General features: G+C 45.9%; 1 protein-coding gene across 4 annotated transcripts in view; it reads left to right on the top strand.

The window, feature by feature from the left end:
- The window catches only part of Oga (O-GlcNAcase), a 50,076-nt gene that overhangs the window by 5,359 nt on the left and 21,110 nt on the right, over positions 1–23,607 (top strand). For 2 of the 4 annotated variants that reach the window (XM_077645669.1, XM_077645668.1), the window contains exons 4-12: positions 2,226–2,356; positions 2,475–2,643; positions 5,670–5,768; positions 5,960–6,235; positions 6,700–7,431; positions 7,885–7,941; positions 13,371–13,456; positions 15,240–15,344; positions 22,389–22,480. In XM_077645669.1, coding sequence (XP_077501795.1) covers positions 2,226–2,356; positions 2,475–2,643; positions 5,670–5,768; positions 5,960–6,235; positions 6,700–7,431; positions 7,885–7,941; positions 13,371–13,456; positions 15,240–15,344; positions 22,389–22,480 — 1,747 coding nt within the window. The remainder of the gene's footprint in view (positions 1–2,225; positions 2,357–2,474; positions 2,644–5,669; positions 5,769–5,959; positions 6,236–6,699; positions 7,432–7,884; positions 7,942–13,370; positions 13,457–15,239; positions 15,345–22,388; positions 22,481–23,607) is intronic. The other 2 variants (XM_077645671.1, XM_077645670.1) reach the window with 1 other exon arrangement.

Raw genomic sequence — 23,607 nt, 5'->3', positions numbered from 1 at the left:
TCTCTGCATAGGTGTGACCTGGGTTGGTTATTACTCAGTTAGTGGGACTGATATGCTTGGGTATCGGGACCGAGGTCTTCACCGCATGACGATGAACTCTGCAGACGACGGAGGGAAGCCTTCAGGAGGGTTGGTAAACTTGAAGGTTTATTTACATATTTACAAGAGAAGCAGGGAGACCAAAAGTCAGAGATGAAGTGCCCTGAAACCAGCCAAATCGCGGCTTAAATACAGTGGATATTCCCCAGGCACCTAGCTAGGGAAACCGGTGGCTGGTCAAGCGTCCAATGGGAAGACACACTCTTCATAGTCTCTTCCCTAACCCCGTGACCGCTCCGCCCCCACAAACACGTGCACAGGCGATAAGGAATCCTGGCGCCTTGAGTTCCTGGAATCCTGTTTCCGACCGGTTGAGCAGGTGCACAAGGTCGTTGGCTTAGCAGGCGGTGATACTCTCCGTGTAAAGATGCGTCCTGACGCCCCCGGGCATTCCCGAGGGTAAGATGAATCAGCCGTGTCTGCCCCCGCTTTGTCTGGCCGCATGTGCAAGCGAGCGAGGCGGGTTCGGCGCCTTTGTTCGCGTCTTTCTGCCGGTCCACGTGAGGGCACAGTTCGGGAGCAATGCCGCATTCCATACTCCGGACGAAGGGATGAGAGGCCTTTCGTCACAGCTCACCGTCGCCAGGAGCCGTTCCTAATTCTCTTCTCAGGACGACAGCACCTTTGGGTCAAGCATAGTTCGATGGCGCCTGCCGGGCTCGTCTGTTCCCGCTGTCGGGCCTCCGATCACAACAGGACTCTCTCATGATCTTTTATTCAGCTGAAAGCAAGGGGTGCACTGCAGCAAGAATTCTAAATTATTGTGAAGCATTTCATTTTTTCTCTCAAGAACATTTACAACATAAAATGAGGTGTTTAAATATAGATAAAAAATGCCAGAAATATAATTGTAGAACTGAGTGAATTTGTTTAAGCTAAGAGCAGCTTCAGTAGCTCTGCAAGGCTTAGTACTGGGGCCGTTCCTCTTCTTGATTGGTATTTGTTGACACTTGAAACATTTCCTCGCATATCAGATTTTTTGCAAAGGACTGCATTATTTGTAGGTCAGTATGTAACGAGGAAGGCAAGTGTAAGTTGGGTACGCGGATGAGATTGGAAAGTTTGCGGGGATTAGGTGGCTGCAGCTGGCATAGGACAGAGTTAATTGTACGGGAAAGGCCTTTGACCTGCAATGGACATGGGATAAGCTGATGATGATTATGTAACCAGCATAATGTAGATGTTCTCCAGCAGGATGTGAACAACATCACCTCGTGTTGCCAAACTTCGGAACTTTATCATGTATAACTTTATGGTAAAGTAAATTAGTAGAGGTAAAGTAGGATAAATTTTACTTGATGTTTACTAAATTAGGACGTACTGATGATTGTACTGAAAACCAGGTGAAGGCATTCTCAACAGCGACTCAGTGGTTATAGCATTGGGCTGTTGAGCTTAATGCTGCAGATTCTAATCCAGACTACAGCTGCCACATTTTAGTAGAGACACCTATGTGCTGTGTGATGTCTTAGTCTGTGCACGGTTAAGAACCGCAGGTGGCAGAAAAAAATCTGAAGCCCTCTGCTATGGAGTCCTATTCATACCCCACATGCAGCTTTGGGCAGCTTAACATAGCACCAAGCATGTAGGTTTGAGTGGTGGGCCTGTTGTTCTGGGGGAAAAAAATGGCGACTTGTGTGCTCAAAGAACAGCCTGCCTGTATGCATCGCAAGGAACAGATTAACAAGCATACTTAACTACTTATCAAAGTGTTTAAAAGCTCTACATAATTCCCTAAAAATTATTAACTTGTGGTTTCATGCCACTTTCGATCCATCATGTCACTTTCATCGGGCAGTCGGGCATTATGTCGCAGCTGCTGTACCATGCCTGAAGACATTATTTTTTGCGCGCTTATATTTCTTCTTTCCCCTCACTCTGAATGCCCTTCTTATCCCTCCAGTTGTCAGTTTTCACTGAGATACCTGCCCTGAGCTTAGCTTTTACAGTGCAGCCAGCTTCTATTTCTTTTTCCCTTATGTAATAATTAGTACCATCACCACTTTTTCTCTCTTTTTGCTACATATATTTGTGGCCAACTTCTGAATAAACTGGTGTTTACCATCTTCTATGGGTCCTTTGTTTCCTTAAGCATTCCACTGTTAACCCTTTCTCTCTTTTTGCAGAGCACTTGACAAACCTTATTCAGGCAGCCACGGAAAACTCTATCACTTTCTACTATGCCCTTTCACCTGGCCTAGACATCACATATTCAAACTCCAAAGAAGTAGCCTGCCTGAAGAGGAAACTAGAGCAGGTATGTGCTCGTAGTATCAGTCTGCATGGCATATTTCCACCGGTTCACCAGGTGGTACAAAAAGGAAGTGCAAGCTCATGTATTGTCCTTTCTCCTTTTCCTTTTCACCATTGTGCAGGTGGCTCAGTTTGGATGCTGTGCATTTGCACTCCTTTTTGATGACATTGAGCCAGAGATCAGCGAGACTGACAAAGAGGTGTTCCAGTCATTTGCTCATGCCCAGGTGTCTGTCACTAATGAAGTCTATCAGGAGCTGAACCAGCCAAAGTTTATTTTCTGTCCAACAGGTGAGTGTGTTTCCTCTTTAACATGCCTTTTGCTCAGCAAAGAATTGTGGGAATTAGCTGGAGGGCCAAGCTCACTTGGCACAACTTCCAGACATTAGTCACTCTCTCAAGAGTAGCCTAATGGTGTTTTTGTGTCAGTGCTCACTTTTAAATAAAAGCAGAATTTAAAGCATCGGCTGCTTTCCACAGAGTAGCGAGGTCACTCTGAAAATTGCCAGGTGGTGGCCAGAGCTGCTGTGCTCTGATTGGTAGTTTGTGTCGCATGGTTTTCTGGTATTGCTGGGATGTGTTTTGAAGGTAGATGGCTTAAGTATCGATGAACCAAAATTAAAGGGACACTGAGGAAAAATTGAATTTAACCTGTATTAGTAGATTGCAGCATTCTAAGTACAAAGACAGGTGAATGTCTTCCAGTGAAACCTCGATTTTATTAGCTAGAAAAGGTTTAAAAAAGAAATATAGGTGTTGTCTCCGGCTGGTTTGGCAAGAGGACTTTGGTGCGTCGACACATCTTTGGGCTTGGATTCCAGAGTCTAGGCTACTCCACCATTCACTTCAAAGTGGTGATCACGGTCCTGGTAATCGCGAACAATTTTCAGAGTGAGGTTTCGTTTCAGCAAGTGTTAGCGAGTAAGCAACCATTTTTTTTGTGTGTGCGTATAAGATATGCCTACAGAGTTCAGTATCACGTTTGTTTCTGCCAAAAACTGCTGCCAAAGTCGGCTTGCACTTTCAATTGAGCCGTTGACATTCCCAGCGGAATCTGATGGTCCAGAGCATGATTGCCTGCGACCCGCAGCAGTGCGATGCAGTTTTTGGCTGGCCCCCTTTGGCTTTGCTTACAGAGGAGAGCGGGTATCTTCTGTATGTTCATTGCAATGTGAAGTTAATGTATCGGCACAAATAAATAATGTTAGACCTTTAATGAAAGTGGTGGGCCGTTCCAAAGTGATTTCGGTGCAGTTTCAAAGGCACATATTTGCAGAAATGTGCCGCTAGCGTTGGTGCCTAGTACAGGAAGTGCTGCACAAATGGCAGAAAGATGGGGGTTCTGGGGTGGAGCCTCAACTGCACATGTCCCGGGCATGTTCGTACCCCGTGTCGCAAAGAGTCTTTTAAGAGTCATAGCAACTGCATTTCTCCCACACTTTCCAAAGCATAAATTTTGAGGTCCATGTGACCCGGGTCCTATTTGAAGCACAGTGATGTGAGCATGCGTGTGCCTCCAGGCTGCACGGTCTCGGTAGGAACTCTCGCAGGATGAAAATGGGTGCTTTTTTAAAAACTCGTACGACGAAAAAGGGTTATGCAATTCGGTTGCCAGTGTAGCGGGTACTTCTATTACGCGAATATGTCCATTGTTCAAGATCTGGAGTAAAACTAAAATTGTGCCAATTGGCCAAATTTCACGACAGCAAAGTTTTGAGTCGGCGAGCTTTTTCACAGGTCCCATGAATTTCACTATAGTGGGATTTGGCTGCAAGTTTATATGCTGCTGCTCCTCAAAGACAGGCGTAAAATTTTTTTTTGCTGGGAACAAAACTTGAATGGATCTGCCCTCAATAGCCCTTTAAGCTACATTGCCGGCATGGTGCATGCTCCAGCTGTAACACTTTTGTTTGATCTCTGAAACATTGTTGCAAGATGCAGACTACAAATTTTAGCAGTTTAGATGTTGTGGGCTGATGAGTGAAGTGTGAGATGCATACATGCAGCGATGGTAAAAATAGTTGGCACACTTGTGCATCGGAAGTCTCACATTGTCGAATTGCAGTTGCTGTATTCTCTCAATTATTGCCAGGTTACTTGTTCCCAAAGCAGTTTAATATGGAAAAAAAAAAAACTAGGCAAAACCTTGTCAGTGTGTTGAGAGTAACAAAAGAGGTGTGAATTACCAGTTTGTTGATCAGACACTGGTTGTGCCCACTGCTGTGGCTCAGTGGTTAGGGAGCCTGGCTACTGAGCTGGAAGGCCTGGGTTCCCGGCCGCAGTGGCCATGTTTCAATGCTGGCGAAACAACAAAAGGCACCTGTGTTCTGTGCGATGTCAGTGTACATCAAAGAAACCCAGTGGGTCTAAATTAATCCGGAGCCCTCTACTGCAGCATTCCTCATAGCCCACATGCTAAACCCCACAGTTTACAATTATTTAGACAGTGGTTGTACAAATTAATTTTGTTAAACCATGCTGAGTTGCCTGGTGAAGCAAGTCACTTTTCATATTAAGCTTAGCCTAATAGGATGATCTAGAGACTTGGGGGGGGGGGGGAGAAGGTGTGTCTGGATTGTGACTCATTTGTAGTAATCGGAAGCTTGAAAACATGTGCGTGCAGGTGTGATAGAAAAAGCTTGGTTTTCTTGGTGCAGTGTGTTGAAGAAGGTTCTGATTGTTTCTTCATATTTTGGTTCACCTGTTTGTAATGCGTCTCTTGAATCAAAATGAGGTGCAGGGTAAAGTCCCCTTCCCTTTGAAGTGGAGCAATAGCCTTGTTTCAGTACATTGTAGACAGTATATAACATGTACTGAGCTTATGAGAAGTAATGTAAGTACCATGGGCCACTGAGAGTAAATATCTGTTTTTAAATATGTTGTAAAGTGCTATGAATGGAATGGCTGAAGCCTCAAGCTGTGGTTATTCCATTGAACTGTATAGTTGTTTCCGCAAGTGCGATGTTGCTGGAAGAAGCGAAAGCCCTGCTGGTACGTGCACACTCAGGGGTATTACCTATGAGGTACAGAGGGCAAAATGCTAGCCTAGAGCACACAAGCTGCATGCTGTGGACTGCATGCGTGATATGTGATTATGTTGCTATTGTCTCTTGGCTCCTACTTTTTCTACTTTATAGTAAATAATTATCTGCGCTTCCGCTTGAATTCATCTCAAATTGTCCACAGAAGGGATGCGCTGTGATTGCATTTAGTGGTTTACCTTTGTCTGCTTATCTTTCCACCTATATGCTTTTTGTACTTTCTGGAAAGCAGACATTGCGCTTAACCTTTCTCCTCCTCCTTCTTTTTTTTCTTAGAATATTGTGCTGCCAGGGCTGTACCAAATGTTCAGAACTCTGAGTACCTGAATACTATTGGCCTGAAATTAATGCCTGGAATAGACATCATGTGGACAGGTAAGCACACTGTATCCAGCAACTTCCACAATTGCAGGTTTTTATTGTGAGTTTAAATTTTGCAATAGAGCATCAGGTATCAGCGATGAATTTTGGTTCTTTAATATTGCTTGCAGCACTGGTCTCGTGTGTTCTTGCTTAACTTCTTCCTCTCCCTTTAATAGTTGTAATTATTACTTTTTCTGCTGCAGGCCACAAAGTGATCTCGAAAGTAATAACAGTCCAGTCTATTCAAGAGTTGACGGAAGTGTTGCGCCGGCCTCCGGTGTTATGGGACAACCTACACGCAAATGACTATGACCAGAAGCGTTTGTTTTTGGGGCCATATAGCGGCCGATCAACAGACTTGGTGCCTCATTTGCGTGGGGTCCTGTCTAATCCCAACTGCGAGTATGAAGCCAACTTTGTCCCAGTTCACACCTTAGCACAGTGGAGCAAGTGCAGCAGTGATGGCAAGAGGGACCTGAGTGAGTCTGCTTTGATTTCGGTTTGTGTTTAGTCCAGAAAAATTAGTCCTTTGTAGTAGGCTACTTTTGTATGCTTTTCATTGCCAGTAATAGTGGTGCCCACTTATGGCGTTTGAGTAGCTACTCTGTTCTGAACTTTCTTCGTGGGGCATTTGTTGCTTTTGGCATAAACTTTGTGCCGTTGTAAAGAAAGCACATGACACTTACATAGTAAGGTAATGCATTCACTGCAGCAAGAATTCTGCCCAGGCTTTTACTTTCTAAAAGAACAAATGAGGCAGCAGTTGAATTAACTTCTACCAGAAACCCAAGGGCAATTTACTTGGTCAGGTTGCACAGATTGAGGTCCTGGCATTCAGAGTTCTTCGTTTGCAAACTATATATAGCCTGGCAGCATTTCATGTTGCAGCTTGGGTGGTGCTTTTTCTATTAAGCTGAGCATAGTATGTGGCAACTCCTTCCAGATGAGTCTGTGAGCGCAGACATCCGGCTCGAGACAGAGGGTGAAGCAGAAGAGATGACCTCGCACCTGGGGCCTCACACGTATCACCCACGCAAGGCACTGCGGGCAGCGCTTGTTGACTGGCTGCCAGAGTTCTACCGGACCAAAAGTGCATATGGGCGGCTGCTGTCTGGTGCCTTTCTGGGTGGTGGAGGTGCACCTACCCCACCGAGCGGCAGTGGTGGGCCTGCTGGCAGCCACCTTGAAGAAGCAGCCTCCTTCCAGCCGTTGTCAAGTGAGTTGGTCAACTCACTGGTGCAGTCACCTTCAACTCCTCTGGAGCCCATGGACTGTCACTCGGCCACTGAAGCCATGCAAACGGAAGAGCCAGTAGATGACAGCCGACAGTTGGCTTTGGAAGACCTTGCCCTTTTGGTGGACCTGTTCTATCTTCCCTTCGAGCATGGACACCAGGGAGTGGCTTTCTTGCAAGAGTTCCACTGGCTTCGTTCTAACGGTCACGTGGTCTGGGAGCGGTGCAAACGTGCTGCCAAAGACCCTGAAGGAGGCCTGGCTGAGCTTGAGGAGTGGCGCAAGCGGGCAGCCAAGTTTGACCAAATGACTCAGGCTGTGGGGCGGCTGTTTTCACGGCTTACGTTTGTGCCCAACCGTTCCCTGCTGTATGACTTGTACCCATACATCTGGGACATCAAGGGCGTCATCTCATTGCTCAACTCGTACATCAAGTGGATAGGTGAGTGGGTGGGTGGCATGCTTTGCCATGTGCCCTTTTTGCAGGAAGAAACAGGCCCTTCAAACAGGCTGGCTAGCTGCAGCGGCTGTCAGTGATTTGGCTATCCATATGCTTTGCAAGTTTCAGGAAAAGCAAAAAGTGCATTGTTTTCTGATTTTTATTTTTTTTCTAACTCATGTAAATTTGTGGTTTTCTTAAGTGTTTGACCCATTTTGTTGAGTGTTCCTTATGACTGCACATGGTGCTTTTAATTCCTAGCATGCTGCTATTACTTCCCGAGTACATTGCCGGCAGTTGTGACAGGTACTGGAGAGGAATGCGGCGTTTCTGTCCTGCTTGTGCTGCCTCAGTGCTGATTGACTGCTGCCGCAATGGAGGAGGCTTGCCCAGGCAGATGTGGCCCCTGCAGCTCTAACCCAAGTCTCCTCTCTTGTCTCTTCATGTTCTGCCTAGCTCTGGGAGACGTGCCGTGCTCGTCTACGTTGGCCTTTGCCACGCCTTCATTCACATGTACGCACCCGGTGATTCTTCTCTTTTTTGTCCCTTCTGTGGCGTTCATTTCCAGCGCGGCTGTTAAGGCACCTTTCATCTTTGGCCCACTTCCACTTGTCCCCAGGTGAAATAACATGCATTCCCTTCTGCCTAGGTCTACGAGTGACATTACCTTGGCTTGCTCATCAGACTGCTGCTGCGCAGTGGCTTCTGCCGCAGGATAATTGGTTGTAGTGCGAACAAGTAGTGCTTCTGAAGCAGTAATGCCAGTTTCCCCTTAGCAGGAATGATGCATGCCAGCCAAGAGGGTCATGTAGCAATTGCTTTGAAAGCTTGTTAAATTGGCATATAAGAGGATACTAAGGAGCAAAAGTCATTGTATGTATGGTAGCAAGTATGCCTTAAAATAAACTGTCTAGGATAGAAGGTACTGTCGTAGTGATCCTGGGTACAGTAAAATGCCACTGTTATGTTCCCAGATGCTGCGTTTTCCCAGCTGCTACATTTTCATGAGCCAGTCCCATCCAAGCTTCCATAACCCATGCAATGCAGACTCTGCTGTTGAGTCACAACTGTGGCAGTTTTCCCACATGCTACATCGTGAATGTCATTTCACGACAGTGACTCACCCCATGCTATCATTTTTGACAGCCTACATCCAGCATGCGCCCAATGGCAACTCATGCTGGCCAAAGTGGGACTGTAGACTTTATTGGCGCTTATCCGCCTCCATGTATGGCGGCTTCCAGCGTTTTGCACCCACAGTGATGACAAGTGCACTTACATATGGCGTGAGCCTGGTTACAGATGTTGGTGCAGGCTGGACATTTATTTTAGTTAATCTTTGGCAACCTACTCTATTCCATGTCTGTGCAGTTACATTGCTGCTGCACTGTGAGCGCAAACTGTGTCACGGCAGATGCCGCATAGGCAGTGCTGTATGAAATGCTGGTGTCAAGGTATGTTTCTGCCATCCGTGTTTGCCTTGTTGTGTGCAGCTTAAAAACTAAATTTCTAGGTTCTAGTAGACAAAGGGTTGTGTTGGATTAAAGCGCTAGCCGTAAAAACAGCACAGAAGTGTGCAGGCATGCCCAAACTTTCCCACATTGCATGCCCTCCATCTTTGCTGCTGCCTCCCTTGCACCAACATCTGCTCAGGCGAACTGAGAGTCATTGCAAGGGTGTTTAGGACATTCTGTGCATGTAAACGATCATGAGGACCACAAACCCTTGCAAATTCGAAAAGCGTGTTGCCCTTGCTAGAAGTAAAAAAGAAATAGCAGCATTTTTTTTTCGTGCACGCTTTCCAGCTACTACGTTTCTCGGCTGGTATGTTTTTCTCCTGCGGTTCCCTGAAGAATGTAACAGCAGGGTTCTGCTGTATACTGAACTTGAAGGGGATCACGAAATAGTTCGATATATTCATTATTCTATATATAAAACATGGCACGCTTGCAGCAACGTGCCTCCCGTTAGGGCACTAGCAGTGCAGCACTCTCTAGGCGTCGCTAGGCCTGGCCTGCTTTGCATCGAAGCTAGAGTGCTCTAGAGTGAGCCACTGCCATTGATCAGACACCTGATCTTGATACTAGTACACTGTAAATAGAATGTCCAAGGCCATGCAGCCGACCTGGCAGTGCGCACGAGAAGTTTTTTTTTAGGCATGACATGTCGTTCAATAGAGTGAATTTTCTGCTGAACACGAGTCTGATAAATGCAAATGGTAGTGCTATACTTTCGTGTTAGATTTTCAATGGGATGTTCTGGCTATTAAGTATGTACAGGAATTCAGTATATCCGGAATTTACTGCACTATTTTGTTGGCCATTTTAAATTGCTTGCTAAGAGTTTTAGAATCGAGTGTTGAAGTACTGTTGGTGTAACATGCACGCCATTAGTTCTTCGCAGAGTTAATACATGCTGTAAACCCCGCTGTTACGTTCCCGAGTGTTGCATTTTTATCAGCCAGTTCCATCCAAGCTCCCATAGAAGCCTATGCAGTACGGATTCAATCAAATCAAATCAAACTTTATCCTTTGCAAAAAATTGATACAGGCATGAGTGTGTACAGATGAGTGTCTCAAAGACTGCACGGAGACCCTCAAATAAACATTATATTTAAGGAACATAAGTTAACAGCAAGCAGAATATGAGTAATTACAAAGGGCAGCAATGCAATTGTGAGGTAACAGAATAACACGAACTACTCGAGAAAACGTATGCACAAACAAAAATTAATCTGCATAAAATCTTGATCAAGCAACAAATCCTTTAGTGCAATTTTATAACAATGCATGGGCTTCGAATGTGGCTGTATGTCGCAACTGTGGTAGCGTTCCCGTGTGCTTAGTCGTGATTGTCGCTTCTTGGTAGTGCTTTACCTCGTTCCGGCATTTTCACGGCCCACGTTTAGTGCGTGCGGAACAGCGATAGCAGGCCAGCCAAAGCACTCTATCGGCGCTTGGCCACCTCCGTATTTGGCGGCTTCTGGCATGCTGCGCCCACGAAGGCTCAGAGTACACTTACGGGCGGCGTGATTCTTTTTGTAGCTGTTAGTCCAGTTCTATCACTGTGGCAGCGTAGCGCAAATGACCGAAGACTCGAAAAGTGAACTATGCCATGGCAAACGCAGTGCTGACGGCACTGTACGAGGTGCAGTTGCGTGGGCTGGCTCCGAGACTTATCCATGTTCTCTCCGTTGCCTGCAACTTAAAACTAGGCTCCAATAGACTAGGATTGTATAGGAGTAAAGCGGCTGCTGTAGGAACAGCACAGAAGTGCGCATGCTTGCCCAAACTTTGCCTGCTGTGCGTGCCCTCCCTCTTCGCTGCTATCTCCTTTCCACCAATAGCTGCGTAGACAGACTGTGACAGCCATAGTGTGAGAGCCATAAAGCCTTGCAAATTGCAGTGAAGAATGGTGCCCTTATTGGAAGTGGAAAAGAAAAAAAAGAAGGCAACAGCATATAGTTTTTCAATTGCGCTTACTACGTTTCCCTGCTGGTGCGCTTGTTTTTTTTTTTTCCTTCCACACAGTCCCCTGAAAAACGTAACAGCGGGGTTCTACTGTACCAATAAGCAGTACCACCTACTGTCTACTGTAAAGCAGATGTACTGCCATCTTTTTCTCATCCCTTTTGCCATTTTTCTGCATGATATACGAAATCAAATCAGTAGTGTACTGTAGACTTGTAATAGCTGTGAACCTGCACAGATTTTAGATCTGTCTTTGGCTGGAGCAACGCATGCATTGTACTATGGGTTCTATGATGAGAAATCATCTCGAGTGGCGGAAAAAGGGAGTCGGAGCAACTGTACACCTGCGAAGCCCTACCCTGTTCATATCTGCCATTTGCAATCACTAGAATAAGGTTAAGAAATTAATTTGTCTTTTCTGCTTTTGCTTTTAAGGGGAGGACATGGAAAGTAAGTATAGTCTTTAGAGGGTTTCTGTAAGTAGAGGATGCTTTGTGTGTGTGTGTGTGCGTGCATGCGCGCGCATGCATGAGAGAGAGAGAGAGAAAGAGGGTTTGAGCTGAACATGCTGAAAAAATACTGAACCATTCTGAAAACGCTGAATGCATGGAGAAAAGAAACGGCGGGAGCAGTTGTAATGTTGGTTTTAATGGATCTAACAGCTTCAGATTGGGCTGTAGTTTTGATCGCCTTACTACAGGCACTCCACATTGGAGGGCTTAGCATAGCAGTGTTTTGTTTCATGTTTGAAGGCTGACTTCATGACAGCTCTAGTTTTATTGGTAGTAAGCTATTGGGTCTAAGCGCAGCCAGCAGAAAACAGATGTTAAAAGCAGCAGCATGTATTTCCCCAGCACTGCTGTTTGCCCTCTGCTTGCAGTCATAATAAAAGGGGCTCACATTGTCTTCAATTCGGATTTTTTTTTTGCTTTTAATCAGATTTTGAAATATGTGACTGCAGTATTCTTTGCAGGAAAAGCATGTTAGACACTCACCACCATTTAAGCTTTTGCTACTGTCCCAGTTCTAGAGCTCAGTTCATGGAGTGACCAGAGGTACTACTACCTGCTTAGTCACTTCAGTTGGATACTTTCTCATCTGCAGAGTTTAGGGATGGAACAGCGTTTGCATTCAGTGCGAGGGGAAGACGAACGGGCTAGCAGAGATCTGGGTAAGAGGTTGGTAATGAGAGAGGAGAAAGAAGCCAGGAGAATAATGGCTTATGCAGGGGTCTTTAGTGACTTGGAACATGTCGTTTGTCATGTGGTGAGGTGTGGCTTATACACTGCGTTCATGTTATGCGAAAAGTTAGAGCCTGAAGCCTGAGTTTTGTGCGCTAGCAGAGTGGGCTGTAATATGCCACAGGAATAGTGTAAGTTCATGGATAAACTGTGGTGGGTACTTCAAGGGCAAACAAGATGCAGAAACTGTTTGTGGCAAGATGGGTCTTTGGGAGAACGCACATTTATAATTGGGACCCCACTGACATAAACTCAGTGACGATGTTTAGTGGCTATGGCATTATCATGCTGTGGCGTCAAAGCATGATCCTGACAAAAATGCTCAGGTGGTTGAAATCCTGTAGGTGTCCACTACAGTGTACCTTATTGCCTGTGTGTAGCTTTGGCACCTAAAACAGTTCAGTAATATTTTTTGTAGTGGCATGGTTTGTGGCTTTCCACAATTGAACATTCAAGGGGTGTGTTCATTAACAGCTAGTTCCTCTGTCTCAGCTGGTAGATCTTTAGGTGGACACTGTTATGTGGCTTGATCATGGTTGATGAATAGCAGGTATCGCTGATTCATGATCGGGCAGAGCCAAAGTTTTGATGATCAAGTGACGGAGTGTTAGGCATGCATTCAGCAAAACGTCATAGCTAAGGTTGGTGGGAAAAGCTTGCTGTGTCAGCTCTTAGACGACAAAAGTGAAGTGGATGCCAAGCATCTGATCGAAAAGGTGGTTCAAGAGAGAAGCTGGATGCACAAAAGCAAGCCGTGCAATGATGTCAGTAAGGCCTGTACTATGTATTGGTGAAGGTTGAATGAGGGCAGTTGCGCGAGTTTCTCTTTGGGTAGTAATCAAAGGGGTTTGGTAGTACCCAGGGTGTAATTAGTCACATTTCAATGCTTTAGAAAGGTGACAAGCCCCTCCTGTCTCCTCGTCTCATGTTAGCCTTGCTTGCTTTCCATAGAGTGTGAACATAGTTTTACCGAGGGAATATATTATTGCTTTCTAGTGCAGTCCTTGAAGACTTGCTACTTTAAACGTATGATGATGTGCACTGTGGCATAGCTAAGCAGATGCAGTAAGCGGACATTTTTTGTTTTGTTTGCCTCACTGGTGTGCATGTACTTGCACCGCCAGTGCCTGAATGGTGTGTCTGCTCTTCCGGCTGCAACGAGATAGAATTGTTACTGGTTGCCATTGTAGTGCATTTATGACATTGTCACTGTTCTCCCGGCTTTGTGCAGGGTTTTCAAAGGGCTATAAGGAAGCATTCATCAGTGGGGAGCAAGAGCCATGGCTTTTTCGAGGTGGTCTGACAGCCGAGCTGCAGGTAAGTGTCAGCAAATTTTGATGTACTTGTGTACGTGGCTGCAGTTTAGTGCTACATCTCTTTCTTTCTCTTTTCTTTCGGCACAGTATGCTCTCCACTGTTCAGAGGTGTAAGTTCACAAAGAGAAGTTGTGGTAATAGTGGTATGCTACACCAAGCATTTTTTTCCTGTACTCTACAGGTATATCGTGTGATGCTCACAAATTGAATATGCACAAAATGATATTCTTGGTGCTGGAAAGTAACAAATGTACTGTACAGCATTATTACTTGTATGCAGTAAAACCTCGTTGATACATATTTAGAAAAATATCGGGAAATATTTTCTAGGAAAACGCATGGTCCAAACCGCCTAATGTTGGAAAATATTTGAGGGAATTACTAAGGCATTGATATTTTGGCACATGATCTGAACAACTTTTCTAGTGCTCACAGAATTCAATCCACGTCTGCGGCGTCCTTAGCATGGAGAAACTTTGGGGCACATCCAGTTTGTCGACGGCAGTGGCGAAAGTAGCCAAATCTCTTCGTCATTTTTGGATGCTTTGCCCTTTGCACTATAGGGAGGAAGCCACCAGGCTGCTGAGTGTTGTAGCATTCTTGTCCTTTGTGCTGTGTTCCTCAGATCTGACCTACTCATATGTAAGTGCATCGTTCTAATCCTTGGATGCTTTGCCCCTTTGCCCTTAGGCACTGTGAAGAACTCACTGCGTTTCTCCTTTTCATGTTGTGTCCTTCTAGGAATGGTCCGTTTGTATGTTGCCTATGCTCAGTCCCTAACTTATATTTGAATTTATTTTACCATGAAATTGCAGTTTCGGTTTCAGCAGTCGAAAGACGGTCGCATTGGTCTCATGTGAGCACCAGATCACGTGAGGCATACAAAAACTGCAGTGTAATAGCTCTTCGTTCAGTTGCTGCCATTCCGGCTTCTTGAGCAGTTCAGCATAAGAGTTTGAATTAAAATGACAAAGCAGTGGTTGTATTGCATTTTTTGTATGCCTCACATGATCTCATACTTGTGATGTTGCAACCATAGTCTGGCAACTGAAACTAGAGAAAAAAAAAATCAATTACAAAGTATTCATTGAACGCTGACGAATTCCATGCGGTAATTCATGTTTACTAATCTGCTGCACATCATTCCAGAGTAAAAGACTGAAAAATGTGGTGTCACCACTTCTTAATGTCGCTTGCCATTGGTTCGGCCCACTCGTATGTTTGCATATGTGCATTTGGTCGCTAAACATGCTGTATGACCAGAATTTGTCTAAATTTTTAATGTAGCGATTGAGAAATCGTGTTGTTGTCCAGGAACGTATTAACTGGAAGGAAAATAACTTTAAAATTAAAAGACACTTTTACTGCACTCAGTTTTGAGTGTATGAACAGGGAACGTAACAACGTGGTTTTACTGTACTATATAGAAGGCACGTCTGCAAGAATTTGTATCATACCTTAGTGCAAGTCATCAGAGCATGCATTGAGTGACGCTGGCCTTGTTTAGTGCATGCAGTTTACGATGCTTGTGCATTATGGTGAATGCCTTCTTTAGTCAGTGTAAAGTTAGGTGTGAACACTGTCAGATATGCAGAACACAGCTTCCCGGTCATCTTTGTGTCCTAGATGTGTGTAGGGTGATCACTCCTTTAATTTTTATTCAGGGTTGTTGCACATATTAAAAAGTGTTCTGTCGGCCAAAAAGTTCACGGTCCAAGCTTGGTCATGCAGCTGTTTAACCTTGCCCTACCAAATAATGTTCCTTCAATATTATCCCATTGCAGCGACTCCTCCCTTTGGAGAGCGTGAGTGACCTGTTTCTCTACAAGCCTCCTGAGTCTCCCAGTAGCAAGACCTACACTATCCGGCCATACCTCCCCAGTGATGAAGTGAGTTTTCCTGTTCCACATGTGTTTATTATTCCAGACATTCATGGGAGGATAGTTGGCTCTTCATTTCGAGTACAGCGCAAAACATACGAAAGACGAAGAGAAGACGACACGGATGGGCGCTTACTTGTTGTAACGAAGCGCTCGCCCGTGTGGTCTTCTCTTCCATCCTTTGTCCGTTTTTTGCTGTACCACACACATATGGGACAATATCGTTTAATCGTGACAATCGTGATTTTCCAAATGATCCTTGGCAATATAACGCACAGTGTGTGTCACCCTTGGGTAGAGTATGCGAGCGGTGCACTTCAGAGACAGCCAGCGACATTTAAAGGTAACTGATGAGTCCAAGATGGAGATAATAGTGAACATGCACGTTCACACGTACAGGCAAGCCTTGCTGCTTCATCGCCCGTGGGAGCCACAACTTATGGAGTGCCTTCATTTTGCAGTTGTTACTTGGCACTGCAGTGATTTCGCTCCTTTGTGGGGTACAGCTGGTGCAACGATTTCTGTGCAAGCCCAGAAGTGCAGTCTTCCTGCCGATCCAGCGGCCCTCATCATGGATTCCCGCAACAAGAAATTGACAGCTTATTAGCCATTCAGTCATTTTCTCTGCAGCATGCCTTAGTCTAGCAGTCAAACTGAATAATAAAAAGGCATGATATCATAGCGTCAAGCATGGAGTGTGAACTGAAGCTAGTGACTGAAAATGTGCCTCAGTGACATGGTGATTATCTTGAAGCGCGCCCTGCGCCTGGCTCATGCTGCTTTGCTCTGTAGGAATATAAAATCATGCGAAAGCACGTGGCAGCAGCACAGCAAGCATGCTATGTAAGCGTTGGTCCCCGCTGGCAACAAAGCAGCAAGGCTTGTATGTATGTATGTTCAGACACGCTCACAAGCACCTTTGCTCGAACCCAGTAGCTACCTAAAGATGTTACTGGCTGGCTCCGAAGTGTACCGTTCACACACTGTATGCAAGGGTGACGCGTTCTGTACAGAGTTGTCCATTGTTAGGGTGAACACAAGATTGACATATGGGTGGGCGCTTTTAAACACCGAAGTGCGAACAGCATGAGGGGCCCCAAATGTCCTAGTGCTCTCTGCGAGTGCCTGTGAGGTTGAAAATTGCTCTTCTATGATTCTGTGTGCAGGTCTGGGTAAACACTGGCATGTGCTCCTATGTTCCCTCTAGCAGTGGATGAGCCTGTGCACTGCACTTGGTCTAGTTCCACGCTTCACTGTACTCCGATACTGCTTTGTGCATCACTGATTAGAGGTTTCATTGCCCGATTTTAAGTGCTGGAGCAAAAAGTGGCGGTCAGCAGGTGCTGATGTGTTATGTTTCCGAAGCTGCTTGTTGGCATAAATAACTGTTGGTGTTAATTACAACTAGTCCAATGCTATTTAGTGCCCATTACTATGAGGTCCAAAAGTGTTATGACACCAAGGAACACACTAACTAGCGAAGCCTGTTGTGATACATGTAGGGGTGCAACAGCTGTGCCAGTTGCGCCATTTTCATACAATTGCATATTTCTGCGCCAAGCTGCAGCAAAAGCATGACCTTTGTTAAAATTGTGCCACGCTACGCCGAAAAGCCTCGACTAGCCGCAAACGTTTTCGGTAGCGCTAAATTTAGCGAAAAATAAGCGCCTCGTTGGGAACCTGCAGTTTTTGCTGGTGTATAGTGCCTAGAATATACTGGCTAGTGAGCCGACCATGGCCTCCCTGGTGGCGCCGAGAGCGATGAATGCCGCCGCGTGGAGCACTGCAAGTCGGGAGGATGCCGATCACGCAGTCTCGCTCTCGCAACATCAGCAAAATGAGTGCTGCATCTTTGCTTTATTAAGCCGTAAGTGACCATAGCTGTCATTGAGGCAGGTTACAGTGTTTCTTTTGAGTCTCTGACTAGATGCTACATATTTAGGGCTTGGACTCGCATGCGCGAAAGCTTTGAAGTTCAGCACATATTTGAGTTTCGAACATCTGGTGCTTTTGAAGGGAACAGGGATGATGTGTTTTAGAGCCGATACAACATAATCTTTTTATCTAAAGTACTTTTTCGGCCACAAAGCAGGTGAAACACGTCAGTTAATTTTACTGTATTTTATTTAGATGTTGTGCGTGCTTGGTTTTCAGCCAGAATTCTTTGGTACTTACAGAAAGCATAGGGCTCTCCATCGGACCGCGTAGGTAATAAACACTTCTCAGCAAAAAACATGCCTTTGTTTGAAGTGTGCTTTCCTGAGGTCAGCTTTATGCCACATCCACCACAAAAATTTGTCAAGGGAGCCTCCTTGATCAAGGATTCGGCTTCTTTGCAAGCTCATTGTGACGGTATGTTTTTACTTCTCTCTTCCCCTCAGATACATGCGGCTACCGCTGATTGCCCATCAAGCAAAGTTGTTTTCTTCAGCTTCAGGATAGGCGTAAGCTAATTAATCCACTGGCACAAATGGCACTTCCATCCATGTCACTGGAATAGAGACGACGTAGAATAGGTCTCGCTTGTGGACGGCAGGTGTTCGCAATCTTTTTGCGATTCACCATTTCACCAGCGCTTGCTTCTTTAGAACCACAGCGTGTGGTGCACTTTTCAATTACTAAAGCTCCGTTGTTGGCACCAGATCGTTCCAGGCTCACAGATTCGGTACTCTCAATGGCCGAGCACAACTCGGAGGCTTCCGACGCAGGTTGCCTGTGACGGTTTGCTGGAGGCTTTTGCTCGCACAGATGTCTACTTTTCCTCTTTGCTGATATTTTAAGCACAATGTGTTTTAGGTAATGTGTGAATATCGTAGGCGTGGTGTCTGGTTTCAGACGCGATTTATCGCGGGGAGGCTCGCTGGTTACTACGGTGATACTTAACATGCATTTGATAAAACGGCTCTCAAAATGTTTCTCCCAAACCACAGCAGCTGGTGTTGGCCTTCTGTCTTCTCTTTTGAAGTTTCGTTCCCATTCTGCAAGTAGCTTCAGATGGTGCAGTAGACGTGAAAACGCGCTCCTTGTTCGAGCGGTATACCGCTTTTACACTGTGGCACAAGGCAACTGCAAGTCTTCTCTATGCACTGTCGCTTTGGCTTTGACATCTTTTTGTGCAGTCACACGTAGCTCATTTAGTGGTGGGCACGGGAAAAGAACAATCGAGAGCTCAGCCCATGATTTGGCTACACTGTGAAAGCACGCAGAACGGGTACACACACGCACAGAGCGCGCGCACAAAACCGACCAAATCACCACAGAACTACTCGGAGGAGAGGACGCAATGACTTGCATGTGCAAGCAGCCATACAGGGCAACAAACACTGCACCTCGTCCAACAAAAAACCACACACAGCACAAGCAGGTTAGTCACGCACGCACAAGAGACCAGGCTGCGGCAGCACCCTCCCGATAAGCAGTGCAGTCTGTCGCCATCGGTGGGCTTTTATTGCAAACGGCGCCACCAGTGGCACACTAGCCAGTACTATATTCTAGGCACTATAGCTGGTGTATCAATGTTGCCAGTCCGATCCAGTCGTTTAGATGCTATAACAAAAAGGCACGTGCGTGCATGGAGGGGAAAAAAACTCTGGAGGGTGCTTCCAACCTAGTCGTAAAAAGGAGAGAGCCAGGTCATCCAAGCATGGAGGAAAAAAAAAACTCTGGAGGGAGTGTGACGCCACACGGCCAGCCTTCGCAAGCCAAGTACTCATGAAGCTGCTGCCTCCCCCGTTTTTTGCTCTGAGTCAGTCCCTAAGGTTTTGTGTTGATGAATATCTTGGTGCAGGCTAGCGAGTGAATCATAATGAAAAGCGGCAGCGCGAAGCAGCAAGGACAAAAAAGAGACAGTGAGGTAGTGGCTACCAACTCGCACTACACAAATGTGCATTTTATTGTGCTTCTTGCTCTGTTTGAATCCATCATTGACAAACTTTCCTCTGTGCCAAATGGATGCTCTCATGCCAAAAGTCTCAAATGCAGTAGAACCCCAGTATATCGAACACGGATGGATGTTATGAATTATTAAGTCTATTGAACTCTTTCTAAATATTTTTAACAAGCGCATGCAATTCTTACTATATATGCCGAATGCAATTGGCCAGTCGAACCCCCTAGGGCCAAGTGGTACCCACTACGTTGGCCGACTGCAGCCTTTGCTGCACTACACAAGTGACTCTGGTGGTTTTGCAAGCGTTCTTACCATCTCTCATTCGCCAACAGCGCCAAGAGAGTGTGCAACCAGGCGGCACACATGCTTTTGCCCCTTTCACACCTGTCAACAGTGCAACAGAAACAGTGGCGTGGACGGTCTCGATTGTAGCTTTGCAGTAACCTTGTTTCACTCACGTTGGCCGTCAAGGAGAGGTAGTGAGAATGACGGTAGCTTTAGTCCCGGCGTACCATTTTTCGTGCGACACTGCTGTAATGTGGGGACGGCACCTTAGCTGGCGTTTGGCCTGCCACTACAGTTGAACCTCGTTATAACGAAGTAGCATCGGGACCGTAAATTAGTTCCGTTATACCCGATATTCATTCTAACAGTATGCATAAATATCGGCTCTGACAAATCCGCAATTTGGTTCGCGCAAATATTCTAAACACGTCTCCACGTCGACAGCAGCCCCTTCCCCAGACAATGTGTGGCACGCGATCTCGTGTCTGTCTTTAAAACGTAGCAGCCAACCGCTGCTTGCACGGAAATCGTCATGCCCTAGTGCGCAGGCCAGGCTGATGGCCTTCGTTTGAAGAAGTGCTCCCAATACTGGCAAGTTTCGTGCCCTCACGTCTTTAAACCATGAAAGCAAAGCCGCTTCCACGTCCGGGTGATGGCAAGGCCTAACTCGCTTACGGTCAGCTTTTACAGCGTCCTTGGTGTTGCCCTCAATCTTCTTTCTTGCGGCTAAAATGGTGGATAAGGTACTTGGGGAAACGCTGAACTCCGCTGCAACAGCCTTTTTCTTGCAGCCACTGTCCACAGCTCCCAATATCTGCAGTTTTGTCTCGAGCAATACCGCCTTCCGCTTCGTTTCCATTTCGACCCGGTGCTGCACTGCAGTGATGCCGAGGATGCCGCAAAGCAGGCTCTCTACTCAATGCCGGCTCGCCACCACCGCCATGCTGTTGCCAGTGTTGCTGCGCTTGCCTTCACCGCGGGACAGGTGGCGCCGCCCTTCGGCCTTGCCGTCATATGAGCTTTCAGAGTTTTTTCGCTCTGTTCATAGGTGGCGCAACCATTCAAACGCGCAATTTATGTGCCAGGCCGCCAAACTTTCTGCAACCTTTTCAAACGATAAAAAAAAAGTGTGCTTGTGAATTGGCTTCCAATATTTATTTTGCTTTTTTTTATGCTACCTTTAGCGTTTTGAACCTCGCGTAAACCTAATATTTCTTCATTACAGCCGATATCACAGTGTATCTCACGTTTTCGGTTTCGTTATAAAAGAATAAATGTTTTTAAAATGAAGCACGACCAACCAAAGTTCGAATTTAGTTCGCTACAACCGATAATTCGCTATATCAGTGTTCGTTATAATGAGGTTCAACTGTACTACGTGCTGACAGTGCTGTGTGGGGAAGCCAACTTAACGCATTTGGTTTTTCGCGGCTTCTGTAATCTCTACAACCACCTTCAAAATAGCACGAAAACTTTCAGATAGGTCTCTTCCTGCTCTCTAGTAAAGGTCTGTGGAGTTTCCGTCTCGTCACTGACTTTAATTGCACTGTTCTAGCATGTGCTTTTCGCAATTATGCATTTTTTACCTGTTCGCTGTAATGAGAGAGAGAGAGTGAGGTTGCTTGAGCAACTTAGGTGGCACCCTTAGTCCAAGGCGCCACTGGCTTTTGCTGACTGATGGATATTGAGTGGGGCTAATCTAGTGTAGGATGAACAGGTTAGGGAAAGTGTTGGTCTGAACTTTCCTCCAGTCTATGTCTTCGGAGGAGTCTGATTTTTTGTGCGGGGGCGGGTATTTTCTGCGCTCCAGCCTAATATGTTCTAATCTGTCACCATAGGTGCTGGGCATGGGCGTGGGGTAGGGATTAGGATCCACCCGGTTGGGCAGATCTCGGGCTAGATCGTTGTCTACCTCATTGCCAGCTAGTCCTACGTGATCAGGTGTTATGTTAGTTTGTGTGTTTGGCTTAGATTGCCAAGTAGCTCTGTTGCTCTAGAGGGAAGCCTGCCATTAAGAAAGTCTCGGCAGGCTTGTTGGGAGTCTGTTATGATGTGGGAGGACTGTCCTTTTTGGTCTTTGTGTTTGATGGTGACAGCTATTGCCAGAGCCTCTGCAGAGGAGAGGTTTTCTGCATAGATAGACGCTTGGATAGCCGGTTTTAATTGGTGGTCAATCGCAGCAACTGAGAACTTTCCCAGCGTGGGGTAGGCCCCAATGTCTACGTAGACGGCTTCACGGTCTTTTTCTAGTTGTTTCTGAAGTGCCTTTGCTCTCGCTTGTCGCCTGCCTTTCTGATGAGCATGATGCATGTGACGCGCGGGATTGGGCTAACGGTGATCTCTCGGGTTTGGATTGGAAGAGAGGTTTTACTGCCTCTTGTTTCCAGCCCCGGCCATTTCCCTAATTTAGACAGGATCGTCCTTCCCGCATTTGTTGTTATAAGCCGTTCTTTCTGAATTTCCAAGAGGGCTTCTTGGAGCTCGGTAAAAGTGTTGTGCAGACCAAGCTCTAAGAGTCGTTCTGCAGAAATGGCTATTGGAAGACCGAGGGCAGTTTTGTAAGCCCCTCTTATGATTGTATTGATAGCTCTGTTTTCCACAGTGGCCAGTTTTTTTTTTAAGGGAGGCCGTATGTTATCCTGCTCATAACTAGGGCCTGGACGAGTCTAAGGGTGTCCTCTTCTCTCATACCCTTGCGGTGCCAGGTAATACGGCTGATCATTCTTGAGATTTGATTGATGGTTGTTTTGATGGTTCTGATCATATGGTCGGATCTGAAGTTACTTTGAAGCCAGAGCCCCAATGCTGTAATGAGGTTTAACTACTGTGCCTATGTTTCATCTTTTCTTCTTTCTTTCTTATTCTTTTTCTGTTTTTAGCCGCTTGTTTATGAAGTGTGTCGAAAGACATGCGATGATGGAATGGATGGAACAGAAGTGTTTCCCGAATTTCCTAACCTCATTGGTGACAAGTAAGTAGCATATTAACTTTGACTATCTTATAATTGTGTGCATGTCTTGCTGTGTCATCGTTTTTATATGACAGCAATTTTATCTTTGTGGTGTTGTGAGTGTGTAAGTGGTCGGCGTTGTGAGGGAGAAATAGGGCAGTGTAGCCGGATAAGCAACCTAGATGGGCCACCTAAGTCATGTGATCTTGTGGAGTCATCACAACCTGCCCACCGGATAGTGAGCAAACTGGCCACCGTGGCAGGTGGCTGTTAAATCAATCATTCATCACGAGGGGTTGCTCGGGAAGAGCAACCTGGGTCCCAGTGGTGGCAGTGGTGGCAGCGTCTGCCATCGCAGAGCAGTGGTGCATTCCTTAACCGCTGCACTATTGCGCAAGGAGTGGTGTGGGGACTCCCATGGACCTATGAATGTGAAGTTGAGAATAACCAATTCTACATATATGGGCACTGACTATTTAATGCTATTGCGTCATATCCTTAAGGCGGAGTTTAAGTGTCCCCTCCTATTTTTTTTGGTATGGCATGTAGTTGTCACCAATTTTTGACAGTACTGTAGAACTGGTGTTAGGTTTATGTAGTGCAGCAGCATATGTTACTGTTTGAGCAGGGGCAGGTTCTCCTGTAATCTTAGATGCTTAGTTTGTTGCAAGTGAACGTGACGAGACTATTTTAGTTTTTAAAGGGACCCTGAAATGATTTAAGTGGGCATATTCTAGTGCAACAGATCTGTAGAGGTGGTCTTTGCATGTATTCGAGTCGAATTTAAAAGATGTGCGTGGACCCTATAATTTGGAATTAATTTTTTTAACTCGTTGCTTGCAATAGTTCGCTATCGATTAGGGCGACACCTCACTGCTGCGTCCCGCACCCCGATGACGCCAGTGGGCAGTCCGGGCAAGCCTTCAAAGCTCGCCCAGATTATAGGGTCCATGCAGAGCTTTCAAATTCGACTCGAATACCCGCAAACACCACCTCTACAGATCTGTTGCACTATATATGTGCATCGAAATCATTTCAGGGTCCCCTTCAACTTCTATAGCATGCATTCAACAAACATAATACTATTGTACGCATTGGACTTCTAACTGGACTTTTCAATTGTATGTACTGTGGGACTGCTCCGAATG

Source organism: Amblyomma americanum, chromosome 1 (genome assembly GCF_052857255.1).
Source record: "Amblyomma americanum isolate KBUSLIRL-KWMA chromosome 1, ASM5285725v1, whole genome shotgun sequence".
NCBI lineage: Eukaryota > Metazoa > Arthropoda > Arachnida > Ixodida > Ixodidae > Amblyomma > Amblyomma americanum.
Note: the sequence above shows the minus strand (reverse complement) of the source record. Positions and strands in the feature narration are given on the sequence as shown.